Source organism: Nannospalax galili, unplaced genomic scaffold, assembly GCF_000622305.1.
Source record: "Nannospalax galili isolate Female #2095 unplaced genomic scaffold, S.galili_v1.0 scaffold132, whole genome shotgun sequence".
Lineage (NCBI taxonomy): Eukaryota > Metazoa > Chordata > Mammalia > Rodentia > Spalacidae > Nannospalax > Nannospalax galili.
Genome location: NW_008332644.1, coordinates 1,356,447 through 1,374,622, shown reverse-complemented (window position 1 = coordinate 1,374,622; position 18,176 = coordinate 1,356,447). Strand labels below are relative to the sequence as shown.

At 42.6% G+C, this 18,176-nt stretch overlaps 1 protein-coding gene across 3 annotated transcripts; it reads right to left on the bottom strand.

Moving 5' to 3' along the window:
• Window positions 1-218: 218 nt before the first annotated feature.
• Ppp1r17 (protein phosphatase 1 regulatory subunit 17) lies at window positions 219-17,149 on the bottom strand. Of its 3 annotated transcripts, XM_008827531.1 has the most exons (6): window positions 17,053-17,149; window positions 13,974-14,102; window positions 11,798-11,930; window positions 8,258-8,410; window positions 6,891-7,043; window positions 219-562 (listed from the first exon to the last, which is right to left on the bottom strand). In XM_008827531.1, the coding sequence occupies exons 3-6, from the start codon at window positions 11,889-11,891 to the stop codon at window positions 483-485; spliced, it is 480 nt and encodes a 159-aa protein (XP_008825753.1). In that variant the 5' UTR covers window positions 11,892-11,930; window positions 13,974-14,102; window positions 17,053-17,149; the 3' UTR covers window positions 219-482. The 3 variants fall into 3 exon arrangements, with proteins under 3 accessions (XP_008825753.1, XP_008825754.1, XP_008825752.1); XM_008827532.1 differs by lacking the exon at window positions 13,974-14,102; XM_008827530.2 differs by lacking the exons at window positions 13,974-14,102; window positions 17,053-17,149 and adding an exon at window positions 13,026-13,101.
• Between the last annotated feature and the right edge of the window lie 1,027 nt (window positions 17,150-18,176).

The window sequence follows — 18,176 nt, the reverse complement described above, 5'->3', positions numbered from 1 at the left end:
TGAGTCCAAGATCCATGTTCTCACCTGTTGGACCCTTTGAGACTGGAGCCTGGCTGATGCTGAGTCAGATTCTGCCCAGCAAAAGCCAGGAAGGAAGGGTTGCCTTGTTATCTAGGTTCTTTGCTTTGTAAATCAATCCAGAAGCAGACTCTGAACATCAGCACTCTCTAAGAACGTAGTTTTTGGTTTTGTTTTTTCTTTTTTTTTCCTTTTTTTTTTTTTTTTTTTTTTTTTTTTTTAAAAAAGCCATTTCCTTCTCACTGCACTGGAAAACAAACATTCAAGAAATAGGACTAGAAAACAGACTCAAGAAGAAAGACAAGAAAGTGACTGGGAATCTGAGCATCATGTCTCCTGGGGAGGAGCATCGCGATCTTAAAGTCAGACTGGGATGAAATGAGGGCAGAGATGGCTATTTTTTCTCTAGGTCACCATAGGGAACCGATCTAACCTATTTACACACAATCTCAGGGGAGATGCCTTTAAATAGCTATCTTGTCACTGTCCTTTTCGTCATCTTCCATAATCACTCTGGGTCTCTCGTCTCTGAGCAGAGTCACACCTGTAAGACAAAGTGCAGACCTGCAATTAAGAACCGCTAATTAAAATATTAGACAGCTTGGCAGTGTCAACTCAGTGCCCAGGAGCACAGCAACCCAGAGATGTTCAGTGTGTGTGTGTGTGTGTGTGTGTGTGTGTGCCTGTGTCTGTGTCTGTGTGTGTGTGTGTGTAAGGAGAAAACCTTCTCAGAGGCACTCAATGAGGTCATCAGTCTGGGTGCAAGGGGAGACACAGGTCTGAGAACACATAGGCCCCCTTTACCCCATCTCTGAGTGCAATATAGTAAACTCGAAAGCACACAGATTTAGGAGGACCCCTCTGGGCTTCTGGTGGAGCCACTCTTCACATGAGGTGGGCCAGATAATGCTCACAAACCTAAAAGTTCTCATATGTAAAATGAGGACACTAATTCTTATTATAGATGATTATCACATCCACTAAGTAAGTTGTCTGAAACACACTTTTATCAAAATGTCCCACCTGTGGGCCCTCGAGATGGCTCAGTCTTGCTGCCAAGCCTGAGGACCTGAGTTCAATCCTCGGGACCCACATGGTAGAAGGAGAGAATAAACTCCTGTAAGTTGTCCTTTGATAGCCCCAGGTACATTATGACAATAAATAATTAAAAAATTAATGCATTATGGCACATGCCCCACAATAAATAATTCAATCAATCAATCAATAAAATAAAAGTATTTTTAAAGCCATACCTGTGAACAACTAAATACAGGTTTTCCATTATGTTTTTCCACAATTTAATAGTTTCTTCTCTTTTTGAAAGAAATCATCAAGTCAAACTTAAAACCACTGGGGGGAATGCTGAGCCGAGGCTCTGAACGTGATTGAAGTCAGCCCCAATACACTACAAAGTTTACACACTTCAGAGCAAAAAGAAGACAAAAACTGCAGTGTGTTTGCACACTCAATGCTGCTGCACTTCAGAGACAGTCTTTAGAGATCACACATTCTCTTCATTTAAGGATTAAAATTTTAAAATACTTGTACAAGCTGTAGAGCTGTTAGATAAATCTTTACTTAGGCAAAATAAAAAGCTGTTCTTCCTATGCTAAACTCCACAATATTTTGCTTTTACAAGCTTGCTTGTCTCTGAAACTCAAGACTTCTGAATTTGCAGTTTGATTTGTCTAGACTGACCAGGTCAGAAAAGGCCCAGTCTTGGAGTCCTGGGGGGGTCCTGCCCATCCTATGAAGGAAAAGCTAGGCCATTCTTATAAAAGGACAAATGAACCTGGGTCACAATCAGTCCTTTGTAATTTCTGTGCCCTCCTTCTACCCACCCCCCACCTTCTTTCCCCACCACAGCTTCCTACTGCTGACCTCCCCTCCAGTCATAATTAGAAACCTTCCAGCAATTCCCAAAGATTTGACAGACAAAGAGGCTGTGCAGTCCTTGGGTCTTTCTAAAGCACTGGCTTCCATTCGACCTCAGTAAATTAATGAAATCTATGTGTGGGTCTTAATGACTATTCATTTGATTCCTTTCCCAGTTTATTTAGATGGGCTCCTTACCAATTAGCTAGTATTTATTGGAAGAGAAAAACAATTTCTAGAGTCTGGATACTAAAGCTTTTACATAAATCACTTATGAATACAATGAGAGTCCCCCCCCCCCTTATAATAGGTGCATGGAGGTTTAGAATTTTATTTGAAATTGAATCTGGAATGCCAGTAGCACATAGAACTGTCAAATTTTCCATCCTTCCTTGCTGGATAGCTCTATACATTAAATCAAATTTTGGTTAATGTAAAACTAGCCCCCCAAAATTTTTAATTTCTAAGTTCAGTAAATTTTCTAGTTTCTTAGAAATTTAGTCATTAGAGAATCTAAGTCAGAGGATAGGAAGGAAGTCCTGGGACTTCAAGGCAAGAAAAGCATCCTAAATGATAAAGACTGGCCCGCCTCAAAGTGGGATAGCATACCCAAAGGAGCACAGGGCACAGTATCAAGTGTGGGCTAGCATTTTCTCTGTCAGCAGAGTGAAACATATTGCAGTATTTTTATGAAGAAAATGTACGGCATACGGTATATTTTGAATTTTAACAGGGCTCCTGGGTGCTGTCAATTTCCATATTTTATGATGACAATGTATGGGGTGCGTTGTGTTTTGGACCTTAATAGGGTTCTCAGATGATAATGCTGTCAGGAGGTGGTGGGACCTTTAGGCAATAGGGTCTGACAGAAGAAAGTTAGGTCACTGGGAGCACCCCTGGGGGTCACTGGAACCCCAGATCTTTCCTGCCTGTTTTCCTGCCACCACAAATGAGGTTCTGCTCCAGAGCAGCCCCCTCCATGATGTTCTGCCTTACCAAAAGGAACAGGGCCAAGCACTGACTGTGCCCCCAAAACTATTAGTCAAAACAAAACTTTCTTCCTTTTAAGCTGATTTTTGCAGGTATTTCATCACAGCGTCAAAACGTGAGCAGCCCAGGAGCTCATACCAACCGAGATTTCATGGATGTCACTATTCAGAGTGTGAACGTGATGTCACTACTTTTCTGTTTTAGTTGCTTGGAGGATTTGAGGAGCACCTAGGTGTGAGGAGCACTGATCTGGCGTGTCTTCCTCCTGGTGCTCTCCTGAGGAGGCATAGCTGTGTTACTGAAAGGAGGTAGCCTTTAGCTAGAGCTGGAAAGGGTTCCCTTGCTGATCCTTCAACAGTGAACAGCTCACTTAACCACCTAAGTCTCACTATATCCAACTGGGAAAAATAATTTGCATTCCTATGGGGTATGATATGCTAGGAAAGACAGGCCCACAGTCTTTTTCTTTAAAAAAAAAACTCTTTTATGTGTGTGTGTGTGTGTGTGTGTGTGCATGTTTGCATGTGTATGGGAACATGTATGTGCACATGTATGTGTGAAGGCCAGAAGTTGACATCAAGTGTCTCCCTAGAGCACTGTTTACTGAGGCCGGGTCTGTCATTGAATCTACTACTTGCCCATTTGGCTAGCCTAGATACCAGCTTGCTCTTGACATCCCCCATCTCCACTTCCTGAGCCCTGGGTTTATAGGCACACTGCCATGGTCACCCAGCTTTTACTTGGGTTCTGAGAATCTGGACTTATGTCCTCATTTCTTTGTGGCAACCACTTTATCCATTGAGTCATTTTCCAAGCCTAGGATCACATTTTTTTAATGCCCCAAGAATACCTTATAGAAACCTTTGCTAAAATAAGTTTGACATTGTGGGACTCATTGGACAACATCTGACTTCTCTTGTAGTCCTTTAAGTCTACTGTCTGGCATGAGACTTGGAATAGAGTAGTATTTAGCAAATGTCCCTTCTTTTCTTTCCATGTAGAAGAGAATTCAGAGTTTAGGGAACTTGGCTACTTGGAAGATATGGTGTGTTTAAGTCCAAGGTTGCTAGTTTTGGGTCTCTGAGGGGTACTCAGCCTGCGCTGTGCTGTTTCTGAGCAGGATCCCACCTAAACACCATCTAAACTTGATTCTCCATATTATGTGTATGTGCATTACATCTGGAAAAACCAGGACCAAGGAAGGCATCCCATGTCTGCATCGATCACATAGCAGGTGTGCTCTATTCCTAGCAGGATAGACATGCGCCGTTTTCAAAGGCCAGCCTACTCTCATTCCTTGGCACAGCTTGGCCATGTTGATTTCTGAGCCCCCAAACTGCCCCATTCGCAGTTCACAGCTCAGTTTTCTGGTAAGCTTCTCCTCCACACCCCCAGATGTATTCTTCTTTATTTTGGTTGGATTTTCCTGTCACCTATTTGACTAAAGACTTCTTTGTGTCTTAAGCAGGTTTTGGTGCCTGTAGCTGACCAATCACAACCCATACCCGCTGCCACACAGTCTTCAAGATGGAGCCCTGGCAACTATGGGCCAAGTTGGAACAAGCTGGATTCCTGAGATGACTCCCATGAAAGCTCCGTTCTGGCAATCGGACCTGACAAATTAGCTCATTAACCTCAGGGAATGAGGTGGTTATCCAGAGATTTAGAAGAGAGAATGAATTCTTTTCCAGTGTCCACTTGCCAAGGGCTAATGAGAGACATCTCTATGGGGCATTTGTCCATGGGTTCCTCTCAACTCCCCTTTTCAAATCAATGTGTCTTTCTGAACATCTGCCAAAGGCTCTTTCCTTATCAGCTAAACTAGTATTTTGATTACTGCCAAATATTTATGTACTAAAAGACTTCAAATATAAAACACTTGAGTTAATATGGCAATAAAGGCTAGAATCACGGAACAATATTTGTTGTTGTATGTATTTATAACACTGAGGATTTGCTGACCACCCCCAGCCCCAGTTCTTGAAGACTCTACGGAGTTTGACCAATACTTTTGATTCAATAGGGAAGCTGATCTTTAGGATTCAGGTAGTGAAATGAGGCCAGCATTTATTAAATAATCAGAATTCAATATCTAAGAAATTCTTTGAACCAAGCTTATATGAAGATGTGAAATTTTATAGCTGAGAGACTTTTCATCCCCCTCTCTCTCCCTCATTCCATACCTAGCTGTACTTCTCAGTTCATTCACCCTGGCAGATATTTATCTGTTTATTTGTATGATTATTGACCACCTTTTATTACCAATCTCTAGAATGCAAGAGAGCATAATAAATAAATAAATAAATAAATATGTGTTAAAAGAATGAAGATGGCTTGAGGATAGGTTGCTGCATAGACTAAATTTCCCTTTTTATCATTATATTTGTATTATCTCAGAGACTGCATCTAGTCAGAGCTCAGAAAAGCTAGTTTGTAAAAACTGATGTGTTTGCACTTGTGTGTGGCGTGTATGAAGAGAGGGGAGAGAGAGAGAGAGAGAGAGAAACAGAGAAGAGAGACAGAGAAGAGAGATGGGAAAAAGAATGAAGGGGCGGGCACGTGCCCATTCATCTTGGTGTTCAGGTAAGCGACGAAGACAGAGAAATGGATGTAGAAAAGGGGGTAGAAAGAGAGGAAGTAGGAAAGGAAAGGGAGGAAGGGAGGAGAGCAGAGATGCCATGCAACCTTGGATAGACCATTTGGCATGGTTGTGGATGCCAAGAACCTGGCTATTGTTATAGTGATGTCTTTTTCTGAGCAGCTTTAAAATATTAAATGAAATAACAGTAAAGGTAGTTTTATAATAACAATCAGATCTCATTTCCTCCCTAAAGTGTGATTTATGGATGCCCATAGTCCTAAGTCACATCAAAGTAAAAGAAAAGTAGTGAGGGGAAGGTAGGGTTCTAAGGAACTGAGTCCAGCTCTACTGGATAATAGTGTTTGATTTCATATGTTCAGGTTTGCATCTGCTCTTCTCATAACTAGTCCAACCAATCAGCTGACCAACCGCCCACTCCATCCATCAATTCCCCTATATAAGATACAGAGTCTCAGTAAGTGAATTACATTCTCAGCTTCTTTAACTGTGAAGGAAGATAATTTGTTAGTCATAGATTTTATTTTATTATTTATTATTTTTATATGTATGAGTATATTGTCTGCATGTGTGGTAACTCCACCCATGTCATACAGTGCCTGCAGAAGAGGGCGTCAGATCCCCTGGAACTGGAGTTATGGACAGCTGTTAACTGCCATGTGATGCTTGGAATTGAACCTGGGTCCTCTGTAAGAGCAGCCAGTGTTCTTAACCACCTCTCTAGCTCTCTCATATATTTTAAATTAATAACATGTTATGCTAATCATTACTAGGGTGTCAATAAATATTAGTACATTTTTCCCCTTGCTACACACACACACACACACACACACATGCACACACACGCACAAGCACACATACAGAAAGAGAGAGAAAGAGTCATAGTCCAATCATAAAAAACATTTGTCTCATTCTCCAAATTGTTCAGAAAGTCCCCAGGGGCAAGGACAACACCCCAAGGCATTTTCTGTTTTATCAAACATGTATTATGGTAGCTTTCAATATTTTGGCGTTTTCGCCCTTCTCCTCTCCCTCTCTATCTCTTGTTTTGAGAATTAACCCATACACCTCCGGAAATCAGTCATAAGATGTATATTCCATGTGAGGTAGAAAGTGGCTGTCTCACCTTTACTCAAGACTCACTGACGCTGTTTCACTGGGTCAGTGAATTTGACCAGGTCTGCTGGAGTAGGAGTAATCTCTGAGCCTCCCCCATTTCCAGGTCAGCCCCAGTGGAGCTGCCAAGGGGGATAAACCTGAAAGGCAGACATTAGCACACTCCCTCCCAGTGCACCTGAGTGCCACACAGCTTGCTGGGCTAGGACAAAGGCCGTGCCCTTGGCACCTCCAGATGGTAAGGCTCCAGCCTGCCACCACTTCTGTGAGTTTCCTGTACCCACTCTTTTACCTGCTACAAAAGGAGGCATGTGCAGGGCAGGCGTGTCTTTTCTCCTTGGCTTTTTCTGTTCCACGTCAGTGTTATGAAGAACTGGGCTCATTTTGCCTTTTGGATGTCTCTCTTGAACATCATATCTTTGAACTAAATGTTCTGAAATCACATCTGTATAGTTAACGGCACAGAAAAAAGAACAAGGTCAAGTGCATAGATCCTGAAGGGCTGTGCTGATGTTACCTGGTGGCCACGTGCCTGGGAAAGGCAGTCACTGTAGCCTTTCAAATGTGATTAAATACAAGAAGTTTCCTGGTAGTAAGTTTAGTTTTCAATGAGGCTGTAGCCTATGTTCAAAGTGGATTTACTGCCTGACTTCATTTAGCCTGAGGAAGGTAATGTTATTACCACACTGAGCTTGGGACAGTGAAGCAAAGAAAGGAATCTGACTGATTATAGCTAATACGGAGATGGAAAGTGGATATGTCTGTCTCCTAAGACCATCCTCCTTAGCTAGAGGGGAGCATCCGTTGTCCTGCAAGCCACACACTTCCACCCTGATAATGACTGTACCATTCCACTTCAGCTTCTCGTATCTGCCTTCTCTTCTCTATTCTATGGGAAAGGGGTTGACGAGGAATCTCACATCATCTAAAATCTCTTTAAAAATTGCCCCTCTTATAGCCATTTCCGAGATTCGCTGCTCAGACTCTGCCCCCATGGTTGTGACCTAAGAACTTTGCATTGTAACCCTGCTTCTTGCTCAGTATTTCACTTACTCTGCTTGTTACTAGCTCTCAAGGTATGTTGTGCATAGAAAGAACGTGGAATAAATTGCTAAATGTAGAGGAGAAGGGACAAAAAAGCAAAACAAAACTGCTTGATAAGAGAGTATCACGTCACAGTCAAAGGTGTGGACACAGACATATTAGCTGTTCATCTGACTGCTACGATTTTCTCCTAGGTGTGGAACTCAGTTGCATTTCCAGCCTCCCCTGTGGTCAGGTTGTTCCTGTGACTGATGGAAGCTGATTCCACCTGGACCTCCCCATCAATCCTGCATCCTGTGCCCACCCCCATGCCTGCTGGATGCTGATGCTCATGGCAACTCCGCAAGATTGTGGTGAGTTTCTTCATTGTGTGTTGATGATGTCAGATCTCACGAGCCTGTGTCCATGAATGTCTGGAGCACAGGATGCCTCCCCATCCCCAATCTTCACTACTAGTGAGTAAAAAACTCTATATTGCATTCTGTATGTGTTATTGCATTAAGCCACTGGTGTTTTCAAATCTAGCCCAAATATTTAAGGAGAAACATGTGGAGATCAATTCAGCCTGGCAGCAGGTCCTTGTAGCTGTGCAGACTGACCTCCTGTGGGCCTTACCTGGTATGAAAGGGGGGATGTGCAATGCAGGTGTATCTTTCCTCCTGGGTTTCTTTTGGTCAGATTCAACATTCAGGGTGGTCTGCACATTCTTCCCCTTTCTTGGTTTCTTTTTGAGGTCACAGTCCTTAATAAACTGATCTGAAAGATCATCTGGTATTGAAGAGAAAAGGGAGGAAAGGTGAGTAAGTGTTGAGCCAGAAATTGGTTAGTTTCTCATTGTAAGTGATGCTTGTGACAGGTCAATTGGTCTGAAACAGAATTGCTTATGTTTAGCTTTTTAATTGAATAGACTTGCATGTGTTTGTATAGTAGAAAGGAAAATTAAAATTTTGTAAAACTTAAGAGAGGAGGTTGGAGAAGTGGCTCAGTGATTAAGATCACTGGCTGCTGTTACAGAGGATTTGTGTTCTATTCCCAGCACCCACATGGAGGCTAATAACCATTCATAATTCCGGTTCCAGGGGATCTGATACCCTCTTCTGACTTCTGTGGGCATTGCATGACATGGGTGGGTATACTTACATACATGCAGGTAATATATTCTTACACATAAAAAAGAAAAATAATAGTTAAAAAACAAACAACAACAAAAAACAAAAGAGAAATCAGATGGATTACCAAGGAGGCAGGGACAGAGAGAAGAATATGACCTGGCAAACAGGATGAATTAGAACTGAGATTCTGAAAGGAAAGTAGGTCCAAATGTTGTCTTGTTTGTTCTCCTGACAGATCCAGTGGCTAGAGGGACTTCCCCCTGGTCCTGGAATGTCTTACTAGAGTGCTCAGTGAATCCCTCACTAGCCTTAACTCTGTGGCCAGCTCATCATCCTGGAAAAGCCACAGGTAGGTTTTACCATTCACCTTTTGTCTGCCCTCTGATTTGCAACTCTGCTCTTCACCCATCCTTACTCTAGTCTTATTTCTGATTTCTTCAATTTTCGTAGCCCCTTACTGATTTCATGAGACCCTTTAAAGCCCATCTTCTACCTCACATCATCAGAGGGTCTCATGGAAATGACTCTGATCCAATCACTTGGCCCCAGAAAAGCTTTGTCTAGGCATACCTTATACCCTGGCAGCTTTATCTGCTCTGCTGTCCTTTGCATTTCCCTGGCACTGTTCAAAGCCTAGTTCAGTGCCCTGAGATGGCAGAACAGTTATCATGGAGCTAAAGATCATGCACTTCAGGAATTTCATTCTTAATTGCCTCTTTCTCCAATAGATGCATGTTGAATGGGAGTTTAGATCTTGATTTGTTGATTTTAAGACGTAAAGATTTAACTTCTATAAACTTTAAAATATTTTGTTTATTTTTATTTTATGTGTATGAGTATATTGCCTGAATGTATGTAAGTATACCCTGGAACTGGAGTTACAGATGCTTATTAGCCACCTTGTGGGTGCAAGAATTGAACCTGGGTCCTCTGTAAGAATAGTCAGTGCTCTTAGCCACTGAGCCATCTCTCCAGTCACAGAAATGTTAGTATTATCTCAATCTTTTAGTGCGGATGATATTAGATCATTGTGTGCATGTGTGCGGTACATTTGATATGTTTCATGTGCTCAGTAAATGGTCTGCTGTGCCACTGCTCAGCTCCTGAGCAGAAAGCTCCATCTTTGTCAGTCTTTCTCTGCTAACTCCAGCTTGGTTTGCCCTTTCTCATTTTCTGGATATTAACAGCACTGTTGTTCAGGTGACACTTTAAAGGATGATGTAGCCATTTTTTTTGGCATATGCCTTCTCTACCCTCTTTAATGACATTATCTTGCCATTCTGCTCTTAACAACCATGAATAAATTGTTCTGAATATGTGCTTGAAATGAATGGATTCTGACATACTTAAAGAGCTGTTCTGTTAGGATTCATTGAAGCCACAAAACAATGAAACTGTATGTATTCTCAACTGCAGACCTAGACAGTCTGGGACCATCTAGAAATATGACTGAATATGGGGAATTCAGAGGTTAACTTAATCTTTCAGTACCTCTGTCCCCCCCCCTTCTTCTTTTTGTCTTTTTATAAAATCACATTTTATTAATTCTTTGAGAATTTCATATAATGTATTTTGATCATATTGACTTTCCCTCCTCCATCTCTCCTCAGATTCACTCCTACACAACTATTGCCACCCAACTTCATGTCTTCTTTTGCCTAGAAGATTTTGATATCATCCAATCATCTCAGCATAATCAACACAGGCCAAGAACCTGTAGCTAGATAGGTTACAGGCCCTAGGGGAGATCGAGTACTATTATTCTGCTGAAAAGACACAGTATTAAACAGACTCCTAATGACTGATGGTTAAACCCATAGATTGGTGAATTTCTCAAAGCTCATTAGAGAAACTTCACACTGAACTATGTGAAGTTTATATACACAGGAAAAGGAGGTGAGGCATTACTAGTTTTGCTCCGGCATTTGGACTATCCCAACAAATGTGCTTTGCCAGTTGTTCAATATGAGTTCCATTCCGAACAAATTATTTCATTTAGTCCACACACGAAGCCTGCAGATAGCCTGCAATCACCCCTCTTTGCAGATGTGGCCAGGTAAAAGGGTGAGAGGTTCACTGCTGACAGGACAAGCTTGGGGTGGGGGGTCTTGGAGCTTCATCTCATAAAACTCAGCTGAAAATGTAAGTCTTAAAATGTGTTACCACATAGTGGTTAGCAGACCTCCCTACCCCATAATATACACACAATAGGTATTGGTTGAATGATGTTCTTAGCATGAGCGCTGCCCAGCTGTGGGTTTCCTGGAGGCACAGCCTGAATCTGGGCCTGCCAAACACAAGGTGCCTGTCACCTCACAGTACAGAGAGCAAGACATGTGTCTCAATTTTGACTTTCACTTCAATTGTACTTTTCCCTATTTTTTGCAGAAATCCTGAACATAAAATATCTTGAAGGCAATAGAGGAGAGAGGAGAGTACTGGAGTCATAACCACGCGGGTCATTAACAAAGGCTATGAATATGCAAAACGCCCATCAATCAAAAGTCTGAGTGTCTCATTTTTAGAAATGGGTAGAGGCAGAAATGTTTCTGGTATTTTCATTACAAAGGTTATGCAAAAAGTCAGTTCTGGAAAGGAAACAGATTGACAATAAAGAGAAAAAGCCTATTTAAAATTCCATCTTGATAGGCAAAGAGAGATATTTGACATATTTTATTGGCTCTGCACATGGGGTTTAAGTGTGCTGGAAAATACTGGAAACAAGCTATATTGCCACATGCCATTTATTGCCTCAAAAATGCTCTGCCTGGGACTCTGTCGGATCCAAAAAAAGAGGACAATGCCTCTCTGTGTTTCTCTCTGTCTCTCTCACTCTAATGAACTTCTCTCTAGTGCTTCAGCTAATATTTACATGGCAGACCCCAAGACCCCATGGCTATTTGCCTGTCCATCTGGTACTGGCTGTCACCAGAAGGCACAGGCTATAGGGTTTCAGGGGGCCTCTCTCTGACTTTCCTGAGAACAGTAGAGCTGAGAGCCCTCCTGTGACAGACATGATAGATATGCTCAAGGAGGCATTTACCCAAGTGGCTGCAGCGAGGATCAAGCTTGTCCAATCTGTCTTCTGAAAGGTCCAGGGGCTGCACTGGCTCGGTAGTCACCATCTCAGTGGACATCCTCAATGGATAATGGTTGTGTGTGTTTCTTTTCCAGCCCTGAAGAAGTTTAAGAAACAATATACAGGTATGCCTGCATTCACGTGTTTATTCAATGAATGGATTTAGAGAGTACTTTTTATGCTCCCAGCTCAATCTTGTTTCTCAAGTCTGTTTTTTATACTTAGCTGCTAAATCTGAAATGTAAGCCAAAATCAAATATCACACACACACACACACACACACACACACACACACACACACACACACACACGCACGCACACACGCACACACGCATATGCGCATGCACACACACACGCACACAGGCAATGCTATATATCAAATGATCATTATTTGCCTACTTAGGAGTTCAAAATTAGATACTTATTAAGTCTGAACTAGAAATGAGTTGGCTAAGAGTTAACGGAGTATCTCGAGCAAACATAATGTGTATTTCCTCTGTTGAGTTCTGGAAGGTATGTCTACATCACAGAGGAGGAAACAGAAGCTCTCCAAGTCCACTTAATTTGTGTAGTCATACATCTCTTCATCAAGCTTAGATCAAAATCCAGTCCCACAGAGTTCTAGGCACTTGAGTCCTTTAAAAATAAAATGAATCCTCTGAACCCAAAGTTAACCTGACTCCTAGTTTTCCATCATTATACCTTATGATTATAAAATAATCCAACTGCCTCCTTATGCAATGCGGGTAGCAGGTACATGGAGCAGGAAAACTGGGTCTCAGTGAATCATTCTTATTTTCCCCCTAAGGATTCCTGACAAGAGATCAAATCTCTTTCTATCCTCATGTCCTATCTTTTCTGGAACACAAACCCACTGAGGTTTCATGGGTATTGGTTACAGCCCCTTCCCGGAGGAGTGGAAATCTAGCAAGGACAGATAAGAAATACATTCCTGAGATTCCTAGGAACAGATCCTGCATTGGAGGAATTAGTCTGTTTTTTTGAGTTCCTTTCTGATAGTTTACCGCTGGTGTCCTACAGTAGTAAGGGTGAGGTCTAGGGGAGACATGAGGAGGGTTAAAATGACCAGGTCCCTCCTCCCGTCATGCAAGTCCTGGGCTGCAACATGCAGAGGAAATGCAGACCAGCCACAAGGCCCTTCTAACCTCTCAGAATGGCTTAACTCTGTCACCTTTGAAGTCTTTGAAGACTTAAGTTGCTGTTGTCTAGAAAGGCTAAGGGAGGGATTCTCTCCCATGAACTGAGATCATTGCAGAGCAGATGGGCCATTAGCTGATCGCCTGAGCCTGGCTTTTAGTGTCATCCCTAGTAGACTGATTGTATAAGTGGCTTCAGCAGAAATCAATTCAGACCATTGTCTTTAGTGTATATGAAGATAGTGCCAACTCCCCTGAACCATAAGTATGCTATAACGTCCAGCAGACTAGCTCCCTGCCCCAGCATTTGTAAAAAGGATAAGATCCCCTGGGAGTGGGCTTCATGCTGAGGTCTCCAGGAAAAGTGGCAGCTTCAAACATGGTCCTATTTAACTGATCTTCCTCTTCTCTAAGGAATCTTGAACCCAGTCACAGATGTGCTGAAAACCACATGGGGAATCTGCTCAAAATATCCATCCTCTAAAAGAAGAAACCAAAGTTCAGAGCATTTACACTGACATCCGTTAGTCATACGCTCACCATCAGAGTTATTATAGAGACTCAGGCCCCTACCGTGCACTCGTGGTCCTAATCTGAATATCCTCCTTGTCAATCTAAAGCAAGCTGCTCCTTCCTTGTGCTGGAATCACATGTTCTATGTGTCTAGTAGCTAGTTATTTAATTGAACATATGTTTTCCAGTCAAAAAGACTTAGTTTGAATCTTGAAACTTTATCTAAAAATCCACATGACACTGATGAAAGTACTACAAAATACTGATGTAGTGAGGATAAATTGAGGTCAAATGCAAAATAATAATATTGGATCACCACCTAGAAACTATTATTGCTATAGTAAAATTTACGAAGACTAGTTTCTTAGAGCTGACCCCATCAACTGACGTCCAGAAACACAGGCCCTTTCTGCACCCACCTGCTTACATTAAATTTTCTTATCTATAAGTTAGAAGTAATAACACCTCACCCATAGAGTTCCTGTGAAGATGAAGTTGGATTGCCTGATGTTTAACACACTGGCACTTCACAACGGCACCACTGTCCATCCCATGCTACACAATTTGCTGATGAGGACCAGCTGTGTAACTGGGTAATCCTAAGAAACAATTGAAACTCATTTTCATCCAGATGCTGAGCCCGGGGAAGACCAGCCTTCATCTGAGATAAGCAGTTTCCTCAGTATTAGACCACAGAAAGAGTAATCTCCCATGGCTGGTGAATTTCACAGAATCAGCTCAAGATGTTAGAAGCTCCTGGACAGGCTGGGGCAATTAACATTCATTATAAATCTGACAAGCACTCCTCCCGAAGATGAGTCACACTGCTTTGTCTTTAGAAAAAGCAACACTCTTGAACCAGTGTGATCAAAAGCACAGCTGTGGTGGACTAGGAGACTGTGAGGTGGGAGGGGCTGTGAAGCAGTTTTCAGATCTGGGAATTTACAGTACAATAATATCAACAATGTTCGTCAGGCATGTGTTTTGCCCAGGGGATTACAAGATCCTTTAATCTTGGATGACATCATCATGACTTTCCTGCCAGAAAATCTTCAAACAAAAGAATGAACAAGTGTGTGGCAGGAGAGCTGTTTGGAGCTTAGTGCTGTCTTACTGATCTGTGTCACTATACTCACTGCCTGTTGAGTTGTCCAGATGGGATGACCTGTCTCCACCACCTTCTCCATTTCCATCCTCAGAGGAAAGGGAGCTTTTTATGAGACCACCATGGTAAGAGTGTGTCTAATTCCTGTTCCCCACTCTACCCATGCATTCCCTCTTTAATTCAATCTGTGCCCCAGGCAGGCTTCATAAGGACACTGTGCTTGTCATGATGCCTGGGGAAGCTTTTATCACCTTCCTCATCTGCTCCCTGTAATCTGGGAAATTTCTGAGGCTCCACTTCTTTTCTTCAAACCTAAATATTTGGTCCTCTGAGTGCTGAGATTCCAACTCTAAAGCTAAGGCTTTCAGATGAGCTTGTTAATAGAGACCTCACTTGGGATGTTTCATAGACTGTGTCTAGTCAAATACTTTGTGACTCCTCTGTCAGTTCTTTGCCTTGTGCTGGCTTAGCATGGTCTTTAAATCTAACACTCACTCAGTAATGACCTGTACTCTTCTGTGAGTCTCAATATTGGCCCACCCACCCTCACTGAAGCCCAATGTGTTATAGAAATCAGGACATTTTCACCATGGAAGATGCCCAGAAGGACATCGGGGAGCCCCAGCAGGCTTGCACATTATTTCTATATCCAGATGTGAATATTCACAATCAAAGATGCAACGCCAGACTGCATGAAGAGTTGAATCTTTTCAGGTCAGGTTTTATACTGAGTTTATACAGAGCTTCCTAACAATAGGAACAACCCCTTCACTCCTTCACTTTTCACACTTCTCAACTAGAGAATAAGAGACTGTGGATCTGAACTGTTTTGTTGTTGGTTGTTTATGAGAATGTGGGTGGTCTGAGGAGCATTGTGCTTTAGGCCACGGGATGTAATTTCAGGGTTTGAGGGAGATTTTCAAGACTCCAGATGCCAAAACCTTGCAACTTTTTTCCCAACCCTTTTTACATGGTATACACACCTTTCTCTTCACAAAAATACTTATAAATCCAAATACTACTGACAGAGATCTATAACTGATGCCATAGAGTACAGCCAGGGCTGACAACAACTGTCAGTTAATGTCTGAGAACAAAACCAGAGGACTGAGGGGCTACACGCCTGGGAAGGAATCCCATTGAGCTGCAGAAGGGCCAGTGGGCAGTGCATCAGCGCAGCATAAGGAAACCTGAGCCCACAGCTTGCTGAGGCCAGTCTCCACTTACCAAGGCTACTTCTTATTTCAAGAGGACAGTAGTGCTATCTCAACAGCTCAGTTTGAAGTCTGAAGCTGGGTTAACCACTTTGCCTTTTCTCTTAAGAATATAAGAATATGCAGGTTAACTTATGGGCAGAAAAACAGGTCCCTTCCGCCCCCATCCGGCAGGACTGTGAGCCTTTGATGCTGAGAGGCAGCCAGAAGCAGAGGCAACATTCAGCTACTTGTCCCACTCTCTAGATGGGAACTGTGTTCTCCTGCAATGTTAGCTTTCACATCCGCACTTGCCCTTAGCCAAAAGGCAAAAAAGCAGTAGCTTTCACATCTGTGACGTGGGGGTGTCAGAGGCTGTTCCTGAGGGCTGTTGAGAGTCTTAGTCAATACCTGTGTAGCACCTGGCCTAGGACCCCTGGACGCTCTGGCCCTTTCATGAGTAGAGACCCCTTGTTTGCTCTCCTGGTCCTGGTGATGACAATACCTGTATTTAAATTCATCTAAATGGTTGTCACACTCATTTCATCCCATCTCCGGCCTTTTCTGACATTGCTAATGAGATAGAGACTGCAAGGCACAAACCAAAGGCAAAGCCTGAGGAACGATTTTCAGAGTGGGTAGACACTTAGCAATATAACATTCGAAAGTACCCTAAACAATTAGGTCTAGCTCTGTTTGATGCAGTGAAAACTTTGAAAGATTATATCCATAGCCCAGTGTAATATCTGCTTATCAGTCCCTCTGGCTGTTTGTAATTAATATCTTTTGCCAATCCTCTTTGGAAACTGAGGGTTGAATTCAGATCCCAAAGTAATACATATTGAAATAAAAGTTTTTCATTTAGAAGACATAAATCTGCTGTACTCCTCAAGGAGTGATTTTGACTTGAAGTTAGAGGTAGAGGTATACATGACTTTGACCAGCCGTGAAAGGGGTAACTGGCCTTGCTGTGCGAGCATGCAGATATTCCACGTTCATCTCTAAATCTCTCCATTTTGTTTGTGAAGGCATGTGCTCTCACAGAACTCAGGACCCCCACCACCCTTGGAAAACTGATGTGGAGACTTTGCCCCATGTAGTAGCTGCAGTTTAGCCTTGCTCGGTAAAGACCAACCCCAGGGCCACCAGCACAACCTGTTTTCTGCCATCAGTCACTAAGAAACTGTAAGGTACTAGAAACTTGGTTTTCTCACCACAAAAGTTCCTGGGGTAAAAATTCAAAGCACTTACCAATCAGTGCAGGCACTGAGCTGAGAAGGAGCTTGGAGGGAGCGCTTCTTAACAGGCCGGGGCTGGGCAGCTGCTCTGCAGCAGTGGCTGCTGCTGCCCTGCTCCAGCTCCTCTTATCTAGGGACCAGCTGCTGTGGTTGCCATGGGGATGCTCTGCTTCTCAGGCGCTGGGACAAGTGGGATGGAGAGGGAGGAGAACTAACTTGGTCACTCCTGTTTTCTGCAATAATAATAGTATATGATAAATATCCAACAATAATAGTATATGATAAATATCCAACAATAATAGTATATGATAAATATCCAACAATAATTGTATATGATAAATATCCAACACGCAGAGTCTGCTTTGAGTTCTTAGCTTGAATATCGAGATCAAGGAAATCTAGGCAAATCAGCTCAATCCTCAAATTCTCCTAAAATTCAACAGTAGGTTTAAAACCTTTCTTGGGAAGGGGCGCTTGTATGGCAAGTATTTAAACTGAAATACACAGGTTAGGCAGTTGGTCACAGAGTTACTGCAAACAACACTCAGGTTGATTTGAGTCGAAGTTCAGAGCAATTTTTAGCCACTCCTGCTGTCTCTTAGAATAATATGATGCGACAAGAAATAATGACAGTGTCACTAGCTAACATTTATGGATGTTAATATTCCTGTGTACCAGCTGCTCTTCACAATGCTTTGTACATAATCAACTTATTTAATCCTCATATCAACCTGGAGAGGTGAGAGTTGTAATAACCCCCATTGTAACACAAGTAGGCTGAAGCGTAGAGTGGTCAGATCACCTGCCCAAGGTCTTAACACTGAGAAACAGCAAGGGGAGAGCTTGAATGTTGCAGCTGAATGCTATGCCTGTGCCCTTAACCGCTTTGTAATACTGTACATCAACAACACAGAGCAAAAGAGAGCAGCCCATGACCATGTAGTTGGAAGAACGAGGCCAGGAAAACAGCTTCCTCTCAAAGGAACTAAATCAAAAGCTCCAGCACGTGCATGCCACCACATACTTGTGGAGAGGAAGGGTCTACATGCCATGTCAGATCAGGGTGAACCTTCTGTGTGATTGGAGGAGCAGCAGTTTGACTGCTAGATGGGCACAAAGAGCGTTGAAGTCAGGCTG